The 19,228-nt window shown below is 42.9% G+C and overlaps 1 protein-coding gene across 1 annotated transcript in view; it reads right to left on the bottom strand.

Moving 5' to 3' along the window:
- SV2C (synaptic vesicle glycoprotein 2C) overlaps window positions 1–19,228 on the bottom strand; it is a 215,910-nt gene that overhangs the window by 33,797 nt on the left and 162,885 nt on the right. The window contains exons 5-7 of the mRNA XM_004010196.6: window positions 5,341–5,474; window positions 4,803–4,892; window positions 295–405 (exon numbers count right to left, since the gene is read on the bottom strand). Of these exons, the coding sequence (XP_004010245.1) occupies window positions 295–405; window positions 4,803–4,892; window positions 5,341–5,474 (335 nt within the window). The remainder of the gene's footprint in view (window positions 1–294; window positions 406–4,802; window positions 4,893–5,340; window positions 5,475–19,228) is intronic.

Here is a 19,228-nt window from a genome sequence, read left to right as displayed (position 1 = left end):
TAAAGGCTACAGGAAACCAAATGCTGGAATTTGTATTTATCAGCTTCCAACAGACAGGTGTACCCCGTCACTGGTAGGACTCCTTGTTTAACACCTTCCCTCCCCACCAAAAGCAACGTCTTGGCTACCCTGCTGATCGCAAGGGAATCCCATTACCTGGTCCCACACCAGGAGTCAGGTGCCTTGGGTAGGAGGGGGAAGAGCCCCACTCACGGGGCGGATTCTGTCAACCCTGTTTCTGACTAACCTCCAGCGACAAGCGGGCCCGTGAGTCAGGGCGGGCTTGTTACTTACGCCATACAGTTCTGTGCGGATGCGAACAGAGCACCTCCTGAACCATGTTCCCGTGTCGCTCTCAATTTCAATCAGTTCATCTATCTGTCTTGGGGTTTTGATTCTGTTTACCTGTAAGGAGCAACAGAGGGCAAAGTGCTGAGTTTTCGTCTCTGAAGTTGTAGCGTTTAGGCTTACAATTTGTTTTTAAAGGAGTGAAAGCGGACGCCAACAAAAAGGAAGCAGGTGTTTGATACATAAGCAGGTATCCATAAATATGAGACCACTGGTGTCAGTGTACAGACTCAGAGGCACCTAAAAGAACTGAATAAAGAATGAATGAGAGGGTGAACGCCATAAAGAAGAGGGGAAGAGTAAGTAGTAATGGAATTAAGTGAAACAAAATGCCCTTCTCTGAATCACGACTAAAAAGGCACACATTGGGAGGTGGGGGAGGGAAGGATTGAGAGTTTGGGATTAGCAAACTATTACAAAGAGAACGGATAAACAACAAAGTCCTACTGTATGACACAGGGAACTATATCTTGTGAAAAACCATAATGGAAAAGAACACGATAATGCATAGACATGCCTAACTGAATCCCTTTGCTGTACAGTAGAAATTAACACAACATTGTAAATCAACTCCATTTCAAGAAAATAAACTTAAAAAAAGGCACACACTAGCAGATAAAACTCCAGATGGAGCCACTTGTGGATTAAGAATTACTTTGCTTAGACAAAAGTGACTGAACACACTTTTCTTTGGAACCTACTTACTTGATGAATTTGGCCCCTAAACAGAGTTCTTAGAACTTTCCCATATAACTTCCATTCTTGACCCTCTCTTCCTTCTCTCACAACCAAATAGTGTGCGTTCGGTTACGTCTGACTCTTTGCAACCCCATGAACTGGAGCCCACCAGGCTCCTCTGTCCATAGGATTTCCCACGCAAGAATACTGAAGTGGGCTGCCATTTCCTCCTTCAGGAGATCTTCCCGGCCCAGGGATCAAACCCATGTCTCCTGTGTTAGCAGGCAGATTCTTTATCCCTACCATCACCTGGGAAGCCCAAACCCACAGTGACTAGCCAGCAAATACCCACAGGTGACCAGAAGGTGAAGTCCTAATGAATGAGTTTAAGTTGCAAGCACCAACACTGACTCTTCAGTGACAGAAGGGGAACAAATGATGGAGGTATAGCCCGTATCCCTGACTTAAGCTAGCCTCCTTCTCCTAAGGAAAAGAGCCAAGAGTCAGGAGAAGCAGTGCTTTCAGCACAGAGAATGAAGCCTGAAAAGATGGGGGAAAAAAGAGGGAAGCGTTTTTCCTTTGTGGACCTATCCCATCTTACCTTGTTAGTCAAAAGCTACCTGCTTTTGACAAACCCGAGAGAGGACAGAAATGTACACACACGCTATCCCTGCCAGGGATAACTTCTCGATAGATCTTTCTGGAGAGACTGCCAACATCTGAAGCAGTACTTCTACTGCACAAAACCAGGTACCAAGACCGCTTTTGACAGAGGTGATTTGAGGACCCTCGGTATCTGTTGAATTATACCAGGTGGGCAGTAGCCTCTCCCTGGCTATGTAAACAAAGATGTCTGTATTTAGTGACGACGATGTCTGAGTTAAAAGCAGGATTCCAAACAGGGTCAGCTACAAACCAGTCATTATTTTGTGGCACTCCGGAGTTTTGTTTTCTTTTTAAATCACAGGGGTATTCCTTTTTTTATTTTTAAGATAGCATCACTGACTCAATGGACATGAACTTGAGCAGGTTCCAGGAGATAGCGGAGGACATGGAAGCCTGGCATGTGGCAGTCCATGGGGTCGCAAAGAGTCGGACATGACTTAGTAACTGAACAACAAATTCTTGGACATGACTTAGCGGCTAGACAACAAATCTTTTTTGTATTGAATGAAAGAGTCATTGAATTCTATAGTGTTTTACAATTTCAAAAGGTTCATGCAGATGATTTCATATAATCCCATAATAATTCCTTTTTCTCCTACCCCTTTACTGTCCCTCTCCTCTCCCCTCCCTTCTCCCCACTGCTAACCACTAGTTTGTTCTCTATACCTGTGAGCCCACTTCTGTTTTGTTATATTCACTAGGTTGCTGTGTTTTTTTAGATTCCACATAAAAGTGGTATATGGTATTTGTCTTTCTCTGTCTGAATTATTTCATTTAGCACAATGCCCTCCAAGTTCACCCATACTGCTGTAAATGGCAAAATTTTATTCTTTTTTATGGCTGAATAATATTCTGCGTTTATAATATCATCTTCTTCATCCATCCACTAATGGACACATAGACTGCTTCTGTATCTTGGCTATCATAAATAATGCTGTGAACAATGGGTTGCATGGGTTCATGTATCTTTTCAAATTAACATTTTTGAGTTTTTTTGGATGTATACCCAGGAGCAGCATTGTTAAGTCATATGGTAGTTCTATTTTCAGTTTTTTGAGGAATCTCCCTACTGTTTTCCACAGTGTCTTCACCAATTTACACTTCTCAACAACAATGTACAAAGGGTCCCTTTTCTCCACATTCTCACCAACATTTGTTGTTTGTGTGTTTTTGACGAAGGCCATTCTGACTCAATATATTACTTTTGAGAGGCTTCTTCTCCATTCACTAATGTCTGTTTGTTTGTACATTCTTTCATCAGCACTCATGGGAGCCAGGACTGGTATAGACCCTGGAGATGCAATCATAAAGCACAGTGATCTCTAAGCAATTACCAGGTAAATTAGAAAGTATCCCAGTGGAAATCTGCATCAGATGGGAGAGACATACTGTACAGAACACCCAAGCTGACCTGGGAGTGTGAGAGAAGACTTGATGGACTGTGGAATTTGAGCTGGAGCTTACGGAGAAGTATGACATTTGCCATGTGTTATCAATGATTTGAAGGGCATTCCAAGTGGGAGGAATACCACATGCAAACATCCAGAGGTGTAAGAGAAAAGACTGTATTGGAAAGTGCAATTAATCTTTGTGACTCCTGAAGAATGGTGCAAGGGCAGAGGGCAGGGAGTAGGGAGGAATGAACCAAATCAGTGGCAAATAAGGGTAGAAAGTAAGAGACAATGATGAGAGATATTTAAGATGGAGAATAATGAGACATACTGGATTTTTTGGACATAATAGAGATAAAGGAAAGAAAGAAGTAGGATAGTTTTCAGGGGTCTAGTTTTGGTGGTGCTGGTGGCACTTGCTGATAAGTCTTCGGACAAAGAAGAGATTTGGAGACTCTTCAGGTGAGAAGTTCAGATTTAGAAATTCAGAATTTGAAGGGCCTCTAGTACATAGGAGTATGGCCACAAAGCCCTTCAACATGTATGTCTGGAGCTCAGTTTGTCCATTTGGAGAAAAAGATCTGGGAAGTAGCTGAGATCAGCTAAGGAGAATGTGAATGAACTTAAAAGAGGAGTTTGCTGCAAACAACATCCTGAAAAACAGTATTCAAATTAGGTGCACAGGAAGAAGACCTTTGCGGAAGGCATGTGAATCTGCCATGTTGTAGATATAATAAGAAAAAGATCGAATGTGTCATGGTGGAATCCTGTAATGACTTTGGAAATCACATATAAATGATTGAGATGACCCATTCTTTTAGAGTGGTCCCATCTTATTCCCACCTAACCTTTACACAGTCATATTGATGTAGACGATCATGAATGAACTTGGTAACTGAGACCTTCTGGAAGAAAAAGAAGGTTAGCAGGACAATGAGGTTCTACAGAGACACCTTCTCAGAAATCTTGGGTAGAGGGTTTGTTCTCAACTGGCTGAGAAGAGTTAGGTGACATTGACACCTCAAGATTCCTTTCGCCTTATGATCCTTTAATTTCCTCTTCCTCTGTAGTGCATCTACTCAAAAGAAGGGTTCACTCAGAGGATTCCAGGTCCTCAATGGTGGACATCCACTATATACCTTTGTTCCTCCATTACACTGCAGGAAAAATTTATATTCATTAAAATCTGTGATCATTTAGATAGAGGCCAGACTGAATTATACCTTCATATTATGAAAAATCAGTTTCATATTAAAAATGTAACGAGTCAATAAGTGTCAAGGGATTGATTAACAGGAACTATTTCACTTATTTTAAGAACTATAACTGACGCTGTTTATAAGACATTGAATAGGTTGCTTATATCACCTTTAAACCTAACTTAGACATGTTGCCTACATCAAAGGATTTAAAAACCACTCGTTTTTATTTTGGTGGAGGTTCTGAGAAAAAAAAATACTGTTCTTTCCAAAAAATACTATGCATTCAATTTTTTATTAGTTTAGATGAGTTTTCCCCATTGAGAATACATTTTGTAACTGGAGGATGGAAGACCATTCCACGCAGAGGTCAAAGCACATACGACCGCAGTGCAGCAGCAAGTATGAGATGCCGAGAAACGAGTGGCGGGTGCAGCGAGAGAGGAATTTACGACCAGGCCTTTTCAGAAAAGGTTTCTCGGCCTCTGGCATAAAGGATTCACCAAGAAGCAGTACTCACCGTGAAGACCTTCTCAGGCTGACCCCGTGCTCTCATGTTTGTGTCGTGAATTAACTTCAGAATCATCCAGGCTTCATCATGTTTCCCAACCTAAGTGATATGAGTCGACAGTGAATGGCCAGGAGGTGAAACACACATGCTCCCCGATTTTCCAATAACCATGTGATACTGTCAGATCCCACTGGGTGCAACAGTGCAAATGGTTTAGGTTCATCCCACTGGAAACACAGACACCTTGATACCCTGAGTGCAGCAGCAGCTCAAGGAAGAGTGTTTCCTTTATAAAACAATAAGGCACGTTTTCTTCATGGAGGGAAACCACTTGCTTGAGGAGGAACATTAGTGCTTTCAGGCCGTGAGGCAGCCTTTTCACATGCTGGTTGTTGAAACTATGTCTCCATGAAACCAAACCCTTCATAGTTCTGTAGGAGGAAGGAAAAATGTACCTCCTGAAGAGGCAAACATGCCCTCCTAGGATTAAAAGGAACTTGTTTCAATGTCTCTGGCTTCCTTGAGTATTTGTAATGATGAACGTTACCTCCAGCAAGAACCGTGGGCTTTCGGGCATGAACGTGAGGGCCACCACCGAGGAGGCACAGGGGAGGGCGCAGACGATGACAAACACACGCCAACTGTGGAACTGGTAGGCTGACCCCATGCTGAAGCTCCACCCTGGGAAAGGAAGAGGGGAGGGGTGAGGGAGATTGAGGACCCCACGCCACTGTGAGCGGCCACACCTGGAACCGATTAATGGTCAACTCTTACCACCCCCAGAAGAGTGAGCTGGCCTGGGCATGAGCCACAGTGACCAGCTCAACTTGAAGATGGCCAATAACAGTGCTGAGAAGAAAGGAGCTTGCAATCAAAGCGGGCTGGGGCTGGGGATGGAGGTGCATGTATATTTCTGGACAAGCAAACTGCAAAGACCAAGGTCAATGAATTTGGGGCAGTGCTTTCTCCAGCAGACTCCTGGGCTGGGTATCCCCTGTCTGCTCCTTCAGATTGCTCTGGACCCTTGCCTCTGCTGTGAGCCAGGAACTGGCCCCCCGTGGGCTACACCGACTGGCTGCCTGGTCCATCGGCTCCCAGCTGGGCTGGACGAAGGAAGCACTGGCAGGAGAACAGAGGGTGGGATCAGGGTTCAGGATATTTACTCCCCTTCCCTCCCCCGCCCCTCCCGCTGGTCGCATGGAGGTTTGACAGTGGGTGTGCTCATCCCTGGGAACCTTCTCATGGAACCGCATCTCTTGTCGGGTTCTGGCAATCCTACTCTCCTCCTGACCTGAGGCGTAAGCGAGTACAGGAGGCCCTTCCGCTACTAGCTCCAGGGTGCTTTCTTATTCTGTATGGGTTTCTCTTGACCGTTCCCACACAGCTCTTTTCAGTGACTTCTGCCAAGGGTGGCACTGTTTCCTGCCAGCATGCCGACCGGCACAATGATTAAGACCTGGCATTTGCCCCTGCTTCCACACATATGCCATATATAATGAAAACAAGCAAATGGGATACCAACAGAAATCTCTTCAAGAACTAAAAGAAAACCAATATTTGAATGAATATAAAATGGTTGAAAGCAACATTCCACCATGATTCTAAAGGAGAAATAATGAAGCATATCAAATCTAATTGAAAACAGAGAAGAGATTTATGGAGGCAGAGATGAATTATGGTGAGGCAAAATTCTAATTTTTGCAATGCTTGGTATTTAGAAGGCTGCTGTGAGCAAAAGTCAGATAGTCTACATTCCATCCCCAGGAGAGCAGTGTAATTATTCACTGTTTGCCCAGAGGCCAGGAGAGATTCTGAAGGTGACATGAGTTCCTCAAGGCCAGGCAGCTGAAGTTATACACCAGAACCTTCTCCACCGGGGTTTGAGGTGGAATCTTATGCCATATCATGTCCTCACGCCTATGCTCACTCTTAAACATGAAATTTGTTGGTAAATGATGTAAACACCAATGACATGTGACATCAGCCTTAGATTCATGAGCAGTTTCTGGGAATTTAACACATGAGGACTCTGTGGACTGCTAAATTAACTACATCGTAAACTGTGGGAGGGGATGTCTACTCTCAATGTTTCCTGTAGCAGAAGTTCAAACGTCTCAAATATCCAAAATACAGAGGAAATTCTATGATGGAACTAAGAAAACATACCATGTTCACTTCACATTGGATCTGAGAGCTTCATATAAAAGAATTCTTTTTCAAAAGGGCTAGAGCCGACAGAAACGGGTCCCCACCTATGTCTCTGAGCTCGCCTGCTGCTGGCTCCCTCCCTCCCTTGGTCCATCTCACCAACATGCTGCCGCCGGCTCTCTGAATGCACAAAGCTTAGTTCCATTTTAAAGGCTTTGCCTTATTTCCCAGGAAGCCCAGCCTTGCATGGAAAGGATGGTGGTTGTACGTCAGCCAGCCTTTCTAAGAGTGTCGGAGTGAGAGACTGTTCAGTATTTCTTGTGCTCAGTGAAGTCTCCTCAGGGTCTTTGCATTCGACATTTTCTGTGCCTGAACTGCTCTGAGCATTTGCACACGTGGACGCCTCCTTTGTACTTTCCAGGTCTCAGTTTAAGGTCATTTCTTCAGAGAGGCCCCAACCCTCAATTCCACTTTTATCCTCAAGGCCTGTCTTATTGTCTCTACAGGACTTACCATTATGTAAAGCTGCGTATCCACTGATTTATTTATTTGTTTACTGTCTATCCCCTTCCACACCATGAAAGCAGAAATTCTGCTTTTGTTGTTTATCAATATCTCTTCAGTGCTTTTGGCAATTCCTAGTCCACAGGAAGCCCTCTTTATAAATATTTACTAAACAAACGCACACACATACACACACATGCACACACATACCCTTTTGTGTGTCTGCATGTACACATGAACATATACAGAACCATTGAAGGCTACTAAGACATTAGTCACTCAGGTTTTCTTTTGAACATTTTTTTCTGAATCTGCACTGAAAAAAAAACAACAACCCTGATATACTTTTTCAGTTAAATTTGCAGTTTGTATCCAGTAAAATTGATTCATACTTTTTAAACTACGTTGTTCTGTGAGTATGATAAATGCCAGCGTCAGGTACGCATCATCCTAATCAGGATCCACACTGTTCCATCACCCCAGAACATTCCTTCCTGCTGCCCCTTTGGAGTCCATTCAGTTTAGTTGCTTAGTCGTGTCCGACTCTCTTCAACCCTATGCCAGGCCTCCCTGTCCATCACCAACTTCTGGAGTTCACCCAGACTCATCTCCATTGAGTCGGTGATGCCATCCAACCATCTCATCTTCTGTTGTCCCTTCTCCTCCTGCCCTCAATCTTTCCAAGCATTAGGGTCTTTTCAAATGAGTCAGCTCTTCGCATCAGGTGGCCAAAGTATTGGAGTTTCAGTTTCAACATCAGTCCCTCCAATGAACACCCAGGACTGATCTCTTTTAGAATGGATTGTTCGGATCTCCTTGCAGTCCAATGGACTCTCAAGAGTCTTCTCCAACACCACAGTTCAAAAACATCAATTCTTTGGCGCTCAGCTTTCTTTATAGTCCAACTTTCACATCCATACATGACTACTAGAAAAACCACAGCCTTGAATAGACGGACCTTTGTTGGTAAAAGTAATGTCTCTGCTTTTTAATATGTTGTCTATGTTTAATATGGTCAAAACTTTTCTTCCAAGGAGTAAGCGTCTTTTAATTTCATGGCTGCAGTCACCATCTGCAGTGATTTTGGAGCCCCCCAAAATAAAGTCAGCCACTGTTTCCACTGTTTGCCCATCTATTTGCCATGAAGTGATGGGACTGTATGCCATGATTTTAGTTTTCTGAATGTTGAGTTTTAAGCCAACTTTTTCACTCTCGTCTTTCACTTTAATTAAGAGGCCCATTAGTTCTTCTTCACTTTCTGCCATAAGGGTGGTATCATCTGCATACCTGAGGTTATTGATATTTCTCCTGGAAATCTTGATTCCAGCTTGTGCTTCTTCCAGCCCAGCGTTTCTCATGATGTATTCTGCATATAAGTTAAATAAGCAGGGTGACAATATACAGCCTTGACATACCCCTTTTCCTATTTGGAACCAGTCTGTTGTTCCATGACCAGATCTAACTGTTGCTTCCTGACCTGCATACAGGTTTCTCAAGAGGCAGGTCAGGTGGTCTGGTATTCCCATGTCTTGAAGAACTTTCCACAGTTTATTGTGATCCACACAGTCAAAGGCTTTGGCATAGTCAATAAAGCAGAAATAGATGTTTTTCTGGAACTCTCTTGCTTTTTTGATGATCCAGCAGATGTTAGCAATTTGATCTCTGGTTCCTCTGCCTTTTCTAAAACCAGCTTGAATATCTGGAAGTTCATAATTCACATATTGCTGAAGCCTGGCTTGGAGAATTTTAAACATTACTTTACTAGCCTGTGAGATGAGTGCAATTGTGTGGTAGTTTGAGCATTCTTTGGCATTGCCTTTCTTTGGGATTGGAATGAAAACTGACCTTTTCCAGTCCTGTGGCCACTGCTGAGTTTTACAAATTTGCTGACATATTGAGTGCAGTGCTTTCACAGCATCATCTTTTAGGATTTAAAATAGCTCAACTGGAATTCCATCACTTCCACTAGCTTTGTTTGTAGTGATGCTTCCTAAGGCCCACTTGACTTCACATTCCAGGATGTCTGGCTCTAGGTGAGTGTGAGTGATCACATCTTCATGATTATCTGGGCCGTGAAGATCTTTTTTGTACAGTTCTTCTGTGTATTCTTGCCACCTCGTCTTAATATCTTCTGCTTCTCTTAGGTCCATACCATTTCTGTCCTTTATTGAGCCCATCTTTGCATGAAATGTTCCCTTGGTATCTCTAATTTTCTTAAAGAGATCTCTAGTCTTTCCCATTCTATTGTTTTCCTCTATTTCTTTGCATTGATCGCTGAGGAAGGCTTTCTTCTCTCTCCTTGCTATTCTTTGGAACTGTGCACTCAAATGGGTATATCTTTCCCTTTCTGCTTTGTTTTTCACTTCTCTTCTTTTCACAGCTATTTGTAAGGCCTCCTCAGACAGCCATTTTGCTTTTTTGCATTTCTTTTTCTTTCGGATGGTCTTGCTCCCTGTCTCCTGTACAATGTCATGAACCTCATCCATAGTTCATCAGGCACTCTATCAGATCTAGTCTCTTAAATCTATTTCTCACTTCCACTGTATAATCGTTAGGGATTTGATTTAGGTCATACCTTTGGAGTCAACCCCTCCTCAAAGCCTAACCCCTGGCAATCACTGGTCTGTCCTCCATCCCTATAATTTTGCACAATGTCATATAAATGGATTTATATTATACGCATCTTTTAAAATCTTGCTTTTCACACTTAGCATAAGGCATCTGTGCAGACTGTTGCTCTTATTAATAGCTTGCTCCTTTTCATTGCACAGTAACACTTCATTGTATGAATATTTCATTTGTTTGCCCACTTCACCAGCTGAAGGACAATTGGAATTTCTCCATTTTTAGGGGATTATAAATAAAGCTGTTATAAATATTTCAGATGGGTTTTTGCATGTTCCAAAGTTTTCCCTTTCTTTTTGGTAAATATCTAAGAGCAGGCAAATTAAGTCATTTAATTAGTTTAGCTTTATAAGAAATTGCCAAACTGTTTTCCACAGTGGCTGTACCATTTTGCCCTCCTACCACTAGTGTTGATGCTTTTGAACTGTGGTGTTGGGGAAGACTCGTGAGAGTCCCTTGGAATGCAAGGAGATCCAACCAGTCCATCCTAAAGGAAATCAGGGCTGCATACTCTTTGGAAGGACTGATGTTGAAGCTGAGACTCCATTACCTGGCCACCTGATGCCAAGAGCTGACTCATTTGAAAAGACTCTGATTCTGGGAAAGATTGAAGGTGGGAGGAGAAGGGGACAACAGAGGATGAGATGGTTGGATGGCATCACCGACTCAATGGACATGAGTTTGATTAAACTCCAGGAGTTGGTGATGGACAGGGAGGCCTGGCATGCTGCAGTCCATGGGGTCACAAAGAGTCGGACACGACTGAGCGACTGAACTGAACCACTAGTGTATGAGAGTCCAGCTGCTCCACACACTTCCTTCCACTTCTTTGTTATTTTTTGGGGGAGGGGTAAGTTTGGGCCATTCTATATGTGTGTAGTGGTATCTCATCATGGTGTTAACTTGCACTCCCCTGATGTCTAGTGATCCCTTCATTTTCTCTCTGTTCATTCATTCATAGTTTTATTGAGTGCCTCTGTGTGCCAGTCACAGTGCTGAGATGTGGCGGCTAACACTTATTCCCTGCCCTCAATGAGTCCGAGTCCAAAAGAGGAGGCAGATGTGTTAACAGACATGAGAAATAGTATGGTTCATGCTAGAACAGGTTCTAAACAAAGGGCAGAGGGAGTACAGAAGGGCCACAGGTATCAATCCGAAGGAGTCTTCTCTTAAGAGCCCTTGCCAAATTTCTTGTCTGATTCAGGTTTGTGAACACAGAGAGCAAATTCTTAAATTTCTAACATTCAAGTGAGAGAAACAGTTCAAATCAGCACCAAAGAAGTAGGTGAGACCGGCCAGGACTAACTGTGCCATGCCCGACCCCCGACTCTCTTCTACTACATGACAGCCCTCTGACTTGGAGAGAGGAGGAGAGCCCTTGACCCAAGTGCGAGTCCCAGAAAAGGAGCTCACCCCTCCTTGCCCTTCTGGATATGCCCTGGGCTGGGGCAGGGGGAGACTGATGGGTGACCTTCTGTGGCCTGAGTGAGGGATCGACAGAGTGAGGGTTTTGAGAAATGACCTTGCAGATGCTTTGTAAAACTAAAATGCCACTATCAAGATTAAACACGAATGAAAGAATGCTGGGGTGAAACACTGGCTGCTGTAACTCCTCAGCCATGAATTCTCAGGACCCCTCCTCTCCAGCTCCATTTCAAGATGAGTTATATTTGCGTTTGCAAGGGACGCAAAGCCCAAACCACAGACATCCGGGAGTGGGGAGCCATCAGCGTGGAGTGAAGGACCAGACCGTGATACGAACCACATGCCACTGGGAAAGTGGTTGTTGCTTTAGGATATTCAGCCACACTTAGTAAAATGGATCCTTTTCTTCATGTTGGCATCATGCCTTTTTTGTCTTACCAAAAAAAAAAAAAAAAATTCTTGCAGAAACGGTGGTTCTAATTGTCCTCTGGACTTTGTTTAAAAATACCTATTAAAATGTCATACTGAGGGATTTGTTTATACATAATGTAAACTGCATGCAAGGAAGGGCCTCAGTTAGGGTATTACAGAAAGCTGTGACTGTACCGTGCTAGTCAATGTAGCTCTAATAAGAGTGTTCTGTGTCTTGCGTGATAATCAAGGCTATTCACCAGGCTCAAGCTGATATGCTCTGGGACTGCAGAAACCAGCTGCCTTCCCAGCTGCCTGACCGTCTGAAATCTTTCAAGGTGCCAAGACAGAAGTGTGGGGCTCATGGAGAAGAATGCTGGCTTTCATGTTCTTTTCTGGATTTTCTCCCTGAGCGTGGGTGAGTTAGCACCTACTCTGTTGACTCACATTTGGTTGCTAGTTATCTGATATGATCAATGATCCAGTCTTTGGTAAGAAGGTAGATTTTAGGGATAAAACACAGATCCAATGTTCTAAAACATTACTATTAATTAATAAAAATAAGTATTATAGGTCAGATCACTTTTCAATAGCTAAGAATTAAATCACCTATATTTACATGTCAGTGGTGTTAACTCACAAGCCACATTGCCAACTAAAGTTCTCTTTGGAAAAGTGGCTCCCAAATCCATTTTTCTCAAGTGGTCAATAAGCTCAGGAAGTGAACAAGGATCAGATGAGTTTCTGCTTTTATTCTTATGGAAATAAAATGTTATCTCCTCAACCTGTCAGTGGTTTAAAGTATAAACACTGTCTAATCAGCATGAAACATTAGTCCTCAGCTAGAAAGTTAGACTGTCATGCATCTGGCATCATCTGTGACGTCGTAAGATTTAACCAGGGGCAGCTGAACAGTTCTTGCAGCCGATATCAGCAAAGATTTTCCACTTTCTTCTCATTCATTAAAAAAAAAAAGTGGGTGGAGGCAGGAGAACGTGAGGATGAGCGAAATAGTTAAATAAACTATGGTACAGCCATGTTATGGAAGACCATATAACTACTGGCAAAGAACAAGGCAGATTTGTCTGAACTGATTTCGGAACTGTCCAAGTTACATTGCTCAGTGAGTTCTTTTCAAAACAGTGTAAACAGTAGTGGTTTCACTTTTATATACACATAGACTATATCATTCATTATATCTAGAATACAGGTGGGAGGAAAAGATACCCAACCACTTTACATGGCTATTCAAGGTAGGGAGTGGGACCTCTTAGGGGCCTTTTGCTTTGGCATTATTTAATTTTTGAGTTTTGTATCACCTTGTACTACTTTTAACTCAAAGTGGGGAAAAATCTTTTCAAAGAGTTGCAAGCCTTTGGTTTTTCTGAAATGTAAGGTCCTATGGGAGAAGAGAAAAGACAAGGAAGCTCGAATGATTGCCACGACACTATTTGGCATTCACACAATTTTCAGAACTAAACTAACGTTAATTGTGACTGTGATGCATCCAAGCACTGGGACCACAGGGCTCATTTACGGAGGGCAGCGAGGAAGTGCCCCGGTGTCTCTGAGTAGGAAAGGAAATGGTATTTACAGACTTTTCATCTTTAAAACTAACCACTTAGAGGTTGATTCTGGATTCTCCGGCCAAGGCCAGTTACGTCTCAAGCAGTAATAGCATGAGCACCACTGCCGACCGAGAAGCATAGAGCAATCTCACACACATGCACGCAGACCTGGCTAGGATCTGCCTGCAGTACATAATCATGCCTTTAAGAAGGGAGAGTCAATTCAACTGGATTTCCACATTTGAGGGGGATGGCCCAAGGGGATCCATCTGTAAGAGCTGGCCACGCAACAAGCTGACCTTTCCTACTAGTTCTGTCTCCATTTCTAAGCTCTGGTCCTACCATTTAGAATGCACAGTGCCAGTGTCAAACAGCAGCAGGAAGTTAGATTATGGCCCTGGTTCCTGAGTCTGGCTTGTGATCCTAAGCACACTTTTGAAGAAGCAAGCTTCCTGATGGCTTTTGCAACACAGAAATTCATGGGCTTATTTTTCAGGGTGTATCTGCTGTGAGTGCGCCAAAGATGAAAAGAAAGAATGAGAGGACCTTTCCAGAAAGAGCTCCTGGTAAAAGCATGTAAGACTCATTCAAGCGTGATGCTTCCCAAACTTCACTGACTGAAATAAGTCCGCAGGCTTAAAAAAACCTGACAGCAAGTGTGTGTGTGTGTGCGTGTGTGTGTGTGTGGGTGTGTGTGGTGTGTGTGTGTGGCGTGTGTGTGTGTGTGTGTGGCGTGTGTGTGTGGTGTGTGTGGTGGGTGTGTGTGTGTGGGTGTGGGTGTAGGTGTGGGTGTGGGTGTGTGGGTGTGAGAGAGAGAGAGATGTGAGTATGTGTCTGTTTCAAACAAAGATCCTTTGGAATTTTCTTTGTAGACAGACAATAATATAGTACTAGTGTAATGATAATGTAGGTCAATTAAAATTTTATCAAAGATTTTCATAAAAATATACACCACAATAGCCTATAGGATAGTCAAATCTTGACCATATACAAATGAAGCTTATATCATAAATGCATATAAAGGCAGCTCATTACTCTGTAAATACACATTGACTATATTTCATATTATTATCTTATAGCACATATAAGCACACATTAACTTTCCTTCTCTATTTTACTTACATGAATACTTATTTAAAAGGAACTGTATATGTTTAGAGACACATTAATACATAAACTCTCACATAAGCTGATGTTCATGGACAAATAATAAATCAACTGTATTCATTTTGTGAACAGACATTGTCTCAGGAAACTGAAAAGCGAACAAAAATAAATATTCAGAATTATGTTGGTCGGAAAATTGGATTAATTTGGACTAAAAGCCCCTGCGGGGGCTAAGGTTCTAAGATCTTGTGCCTGCACCAGATGAAGTCACAGGAAAACCTCTCCTTACAGATCCATGGCAAGAAATGGAACGCTTTCAAAACTGAACAGAAAAAAAAAAAAAACAAAAAACTGAACAGAACAAAACAAACTTGTAAACCACAGTTTGTACTGAAACATATGCCCAAGGCTTGGTAGAAAACTTGTAGCAAAGTGATACCTACTCCCTATATTAGCAAATCAATCTGCTTTCAAATTAGTTGTCCTTATACTATTTTTTTTCCTAAAAAAATTAGAAAAACATACAGGCAACTTCATGGCCCCTATTCTATTTCAGATGAAGATTTCCTTTTGTTCTTTACGAAATTTTGCTCATGATCAACAAAGGCTCTCTCTTCCTTCCCAGCAGATTTTTAATGACAGCACAGAAATGCTCAAGGAACCTATTCTTAGAAGAAAGTTTTTCTCCCCTGGTTGGGGATGAGGAAGGGGTTGTAATATTTCCCGTGTTATGACAACAGAGGTCAGCCCGAGTGTTCTCTGTTGCTGGTGCCAAAGGTCACCCTCATACATCTCCACTAACTGCTGGCCCCTCTACCTGCTCCTGTTTTTCTAGCCCTGTTTCTTGCCTTGTAGCCTCTTATCCAGAACAAATCATTTAACACTTGACAAGCGAAACAGCTGCTTAGCTCTTGATTCAGGCCCCAAATGGCCCTTAGAGTTTTGTCATTTATGTTGAAAAAATTCCCTTTGCACTGGCTAGGAAATTCATGTGATCACAGTGACCTGGGACCTCAGAAAGAAGACATCACATCACGTTTCCAGGCACACTGGATGGAAACATGACTCTGGGAGAGGTCCACTCCATGAGCCCCATAGCTGGATACCGCCGGCTTGTATCCAGTTTAATCCCACCCCTAGAAGAGCCTACTGATCATCTCAAATTCCTGATGTTCACGGTCATCAGATGTTCATGAAAGACCCCAGCCCGAGTGGAGACACTCAGCCTCCCTCCCTCACTCAGCCTTCCAGACCAGGAACGTGGGTGCCATCCTCTACTTCCCTCTGTCCCTGTGTCTAGTCAACCACTGAGATATCGGATGTTGTTTTCTGTATTTCTCCCAAATCTGTCTCTTTTTCTCCACTCCTGCTTTAGTCCGGGCCCTCATCCACTGCCCAGGTCACACTAACAGGCTGACCTGCAGCTGACATGGTCCACAGGGCCATGTCCACGGCTGCAGTGATGAAGTATGCCTGTCACAGTTATGCCCTGAGTCCTGAGCCCTGGACCTCTCCTTGGACCAGCGACAGAAAGGTCTGCCTGGCCCAGCAGGGGCTCGGGGCCTGGCTCTGCTGCTTTGGCTTTCTTCTCCTCTGACTGGGCAACGACCTGTTGCTACATGATTTTAGTATCACCTCTCTTTTTTCTTCTGTGAACATATATTAATTTTTTCAATTAGGTATAGCTGATATACAATATAATAAGTTTCAGGTGCACAGCATAGTGATTCACAATCTTTAAAGGCTACATTCCATTTTTAGTTGTCATAAAATACCGTCTATATTCCCTCTGCTGCACATTATATCCTTGTAGCTTATTTATTTTATACACAGTGGTTTGTATCTCTTAAAACTCTACTCCTACCTTGCCCTTCCCCACCTCCCTCTCTCCACCGGTAGCCGCTAGTTTGTTGCGAGTCTGCTTCTATTTTGTTATATTCACTAGCGTGTTTAATTTTTTAGATTCAATATAGAAGTGATATAATGTAGTACTTGCCTTTCTCTGCAAATGGGAAAACACTTTTTATGGCTTCCTAGCATTTCACTGTGTACTATACTACATCTTCTGTGTCAGTTCATCTGTTGATGAACACTTAGCTTGCTTCTCTATCTTGTCTATTGTGAATAATGCTACTATGTACATTGGGCGTGCATCTATCTTTTCAAAATAATTGTTTTCATTTTTGTGTTCTTCAGATATATACCCAGGCCTCGAACCACTGGGTCATATGGTGTTTCTATTTTCAGTTTTTTGAGAAATCGCCATACTGTCTTCCACAGCGGCTGCACCGATTTACACTCCCATGAGCAGTGTAGAGTTGTCTCTGCTCCCTATCAGCATTTGTTATTTGAATACCACCTCTCTCTAACAGAGCTTTCAATCAGCTTCCAAACTGCCTAGTCTAGTCTAACTTCCATATATCTTGCAAAGACCTTTCCATGAGAAAAACTGAATCACAAATTCACTTACAGCTTAAACCCTTTCAGTGGTTCTCCATAAGCCTGGATTCTTTAGTGTGGCCACAGGGCCCTCCAACACTGGGTTCCTGCCCTCCTCTCCCTCCTCATTCCTCAGAAATCCCTCCTTCCGTCCTTTGCTAACTGCTGTGCAACCTCTTTGAATCTTAACCCCTCCCCATCCTTGTCAATTTGGAGAACTCTCAAATTTCAGTATTCTATTAACTAAGTAGAGAGGACCATCCTTTGTAAATTCTTATAGACACATTAAAAAGTATTCACTTCCCCCAGTGAGCTATCTTGGGATCCTGTGAAGTCCCATGGTGCCCAACAGAGAGAAGTCACAGTAGAGAGTGGTCATTCGTTTGTGAGTCTGATGTCTTATTAATCTTTTGTACAAAATGTGGCAAAGAATCGTCACTTGACAAATGTTTCTTTAATTAATTTATAAAGAGCCTGTTCTTTGATTCCTTTAAGATTAGAGAATTTGCCTAATACCTTCAAAAGTGACTTTTTGAAAACATAATACTATATTTCCTAATTTCTTTTGTAACTGATTTCTAGCTTAATTTCCTTGTGGAAGGAGATCATGCTTGGTGGTTTTTTGAAATATGTTGGAACTGCTTTACAATAGAGTGTGTGGTCCATTTTCATTTTTCTAGCTTTATTGAGGTATGGGTAGACAGTTAAAATATATATATATATATTTAAGGTATATAACATATATATTTAAGGTATACAGCGTGACAATTTGATATGTATACAGCTTGTGAAATGATTACCATAATCAAGTTAATATACATTTACTCACATTTAAGATCTGGCACCCCACTCCAGTCCTCTTGCCTGGAAAATCCCATGGATGGAGGAGCCTGGTGGGCTGCAGTCCATGGGGTCTCGAAGAGTCGGACATGACTGAGCGACTTCACTTTCACTTTTCACTTTCACTCATTGAAGAAGGAAATGGCAATCCACTCCAGCGTTCTTGCCTGGAGAATCTCAGGGACGGCAGAGCCTGGTGGGCTGCCGTCTATGGGGTCGCACAGAGTCGGACATGACTGAAGCAACTTAGCAGCAGCAGCAAGATCTACCCAGTACATTTCAAGTACACAATACAGAATCATTATCTCTCGTCACTATGGCATATACAGAACTGCGGTCACATTAGATCTTCAGAACTTATTCACATTATAACTGAAAGCCTGTACACTTTGCCAGTGTCTCCTCATTGTCCCTAGTCTCTAATGTTACATCCTGACAACAGCTAGATGGAAAGGGGGCTCCCCCCCAGGGCAATGTATATATTTTTTTGGGGACAAACGTAACAATTCCCCCACACAAACTGGACTTCCTTTGGAAAAAGAAAACTCGCAAGAGTTAATATACTAATATGTAACTCAGGCACTTCTTATGTGTTTAAAGCATGTTTTATATAGATTGTTTGAAGATAAAACCCAGCAACTGAAATCAGTTCAATTGTTGGCAGAAACCCAATTCACTCTCGCCCATCCCTGATTTATGACCCTGCAAGAGACATATAAATGCTATTTCTCCTCATCTGCCCCCCTCCTTCCCCTTCGTTTCAAAATGTCAGGCATCCACCCAGAGTTACATTTCACCTTTGCTCTCTGCAAAGGATGACTGCTTGGGTCATTAATCTTGGCCCAGAAAGAAGTTCCTTGCTGCTACCGACTGGGGAAATGATGGTCCTGGTGCATCCCAGGGAATGGTTTTCTAGGGCTATGGCGCCACAAAAATCAAACCCAGAGTGACTGAGTCTGGGATGAGCACAGCAGTTTTTCACTCAATGTCGCCCTCTCTGTTGTTAGGAGAAACGACGTAATAACTCAGCGCACTCAAGGCGACAGGACACTAGAGCACAGCAGACCACCGCCTCAGCAGAGTAGCCGTCACACCAGCTCTGACAGAAACCAGCAGCTACAGATTCCCACGTGGGCTCCCCTTCTCCTCATGTCACACCGTTCTCACTACAGCTGAGGGAAAGGATGGGAAGCTTTGAGGAGCAACTGAAGCCTCCTAGGGGACGGAGATGAAGCACATTCAAGGCTGTAGGCGATTCCAGGATATTTATAGCACACTCCATGTGCTGGGCACCTCACACACATCATCTTGTTTAATACATCAGTGATCTTGTTCTCCCGGCCAGCATCACTCCTATCCCCAGTCCAG

The sequence above is a fragment of the Ovis aries genome, chromosome 7 (assembly GCF_016772045.2).
Source record: "Ovis aries strain OAR_USU_Benz2616 breed Rambouillet chromosome 7, ARS-UI_Ramb_v3.0, whole genome shotgun sequence".
In the NCBI taxonomy this organism is placed as follows: Eukaryota; Metazoa; Chordata; class Mammalia; order Artiodactyla; family Bovidae; genus Ovis; species Ovis aries.
Note: the sequence above shows the minus strand (reverse complement) of the source record. Positions and strands in the feature narration are given on the sequence as shown.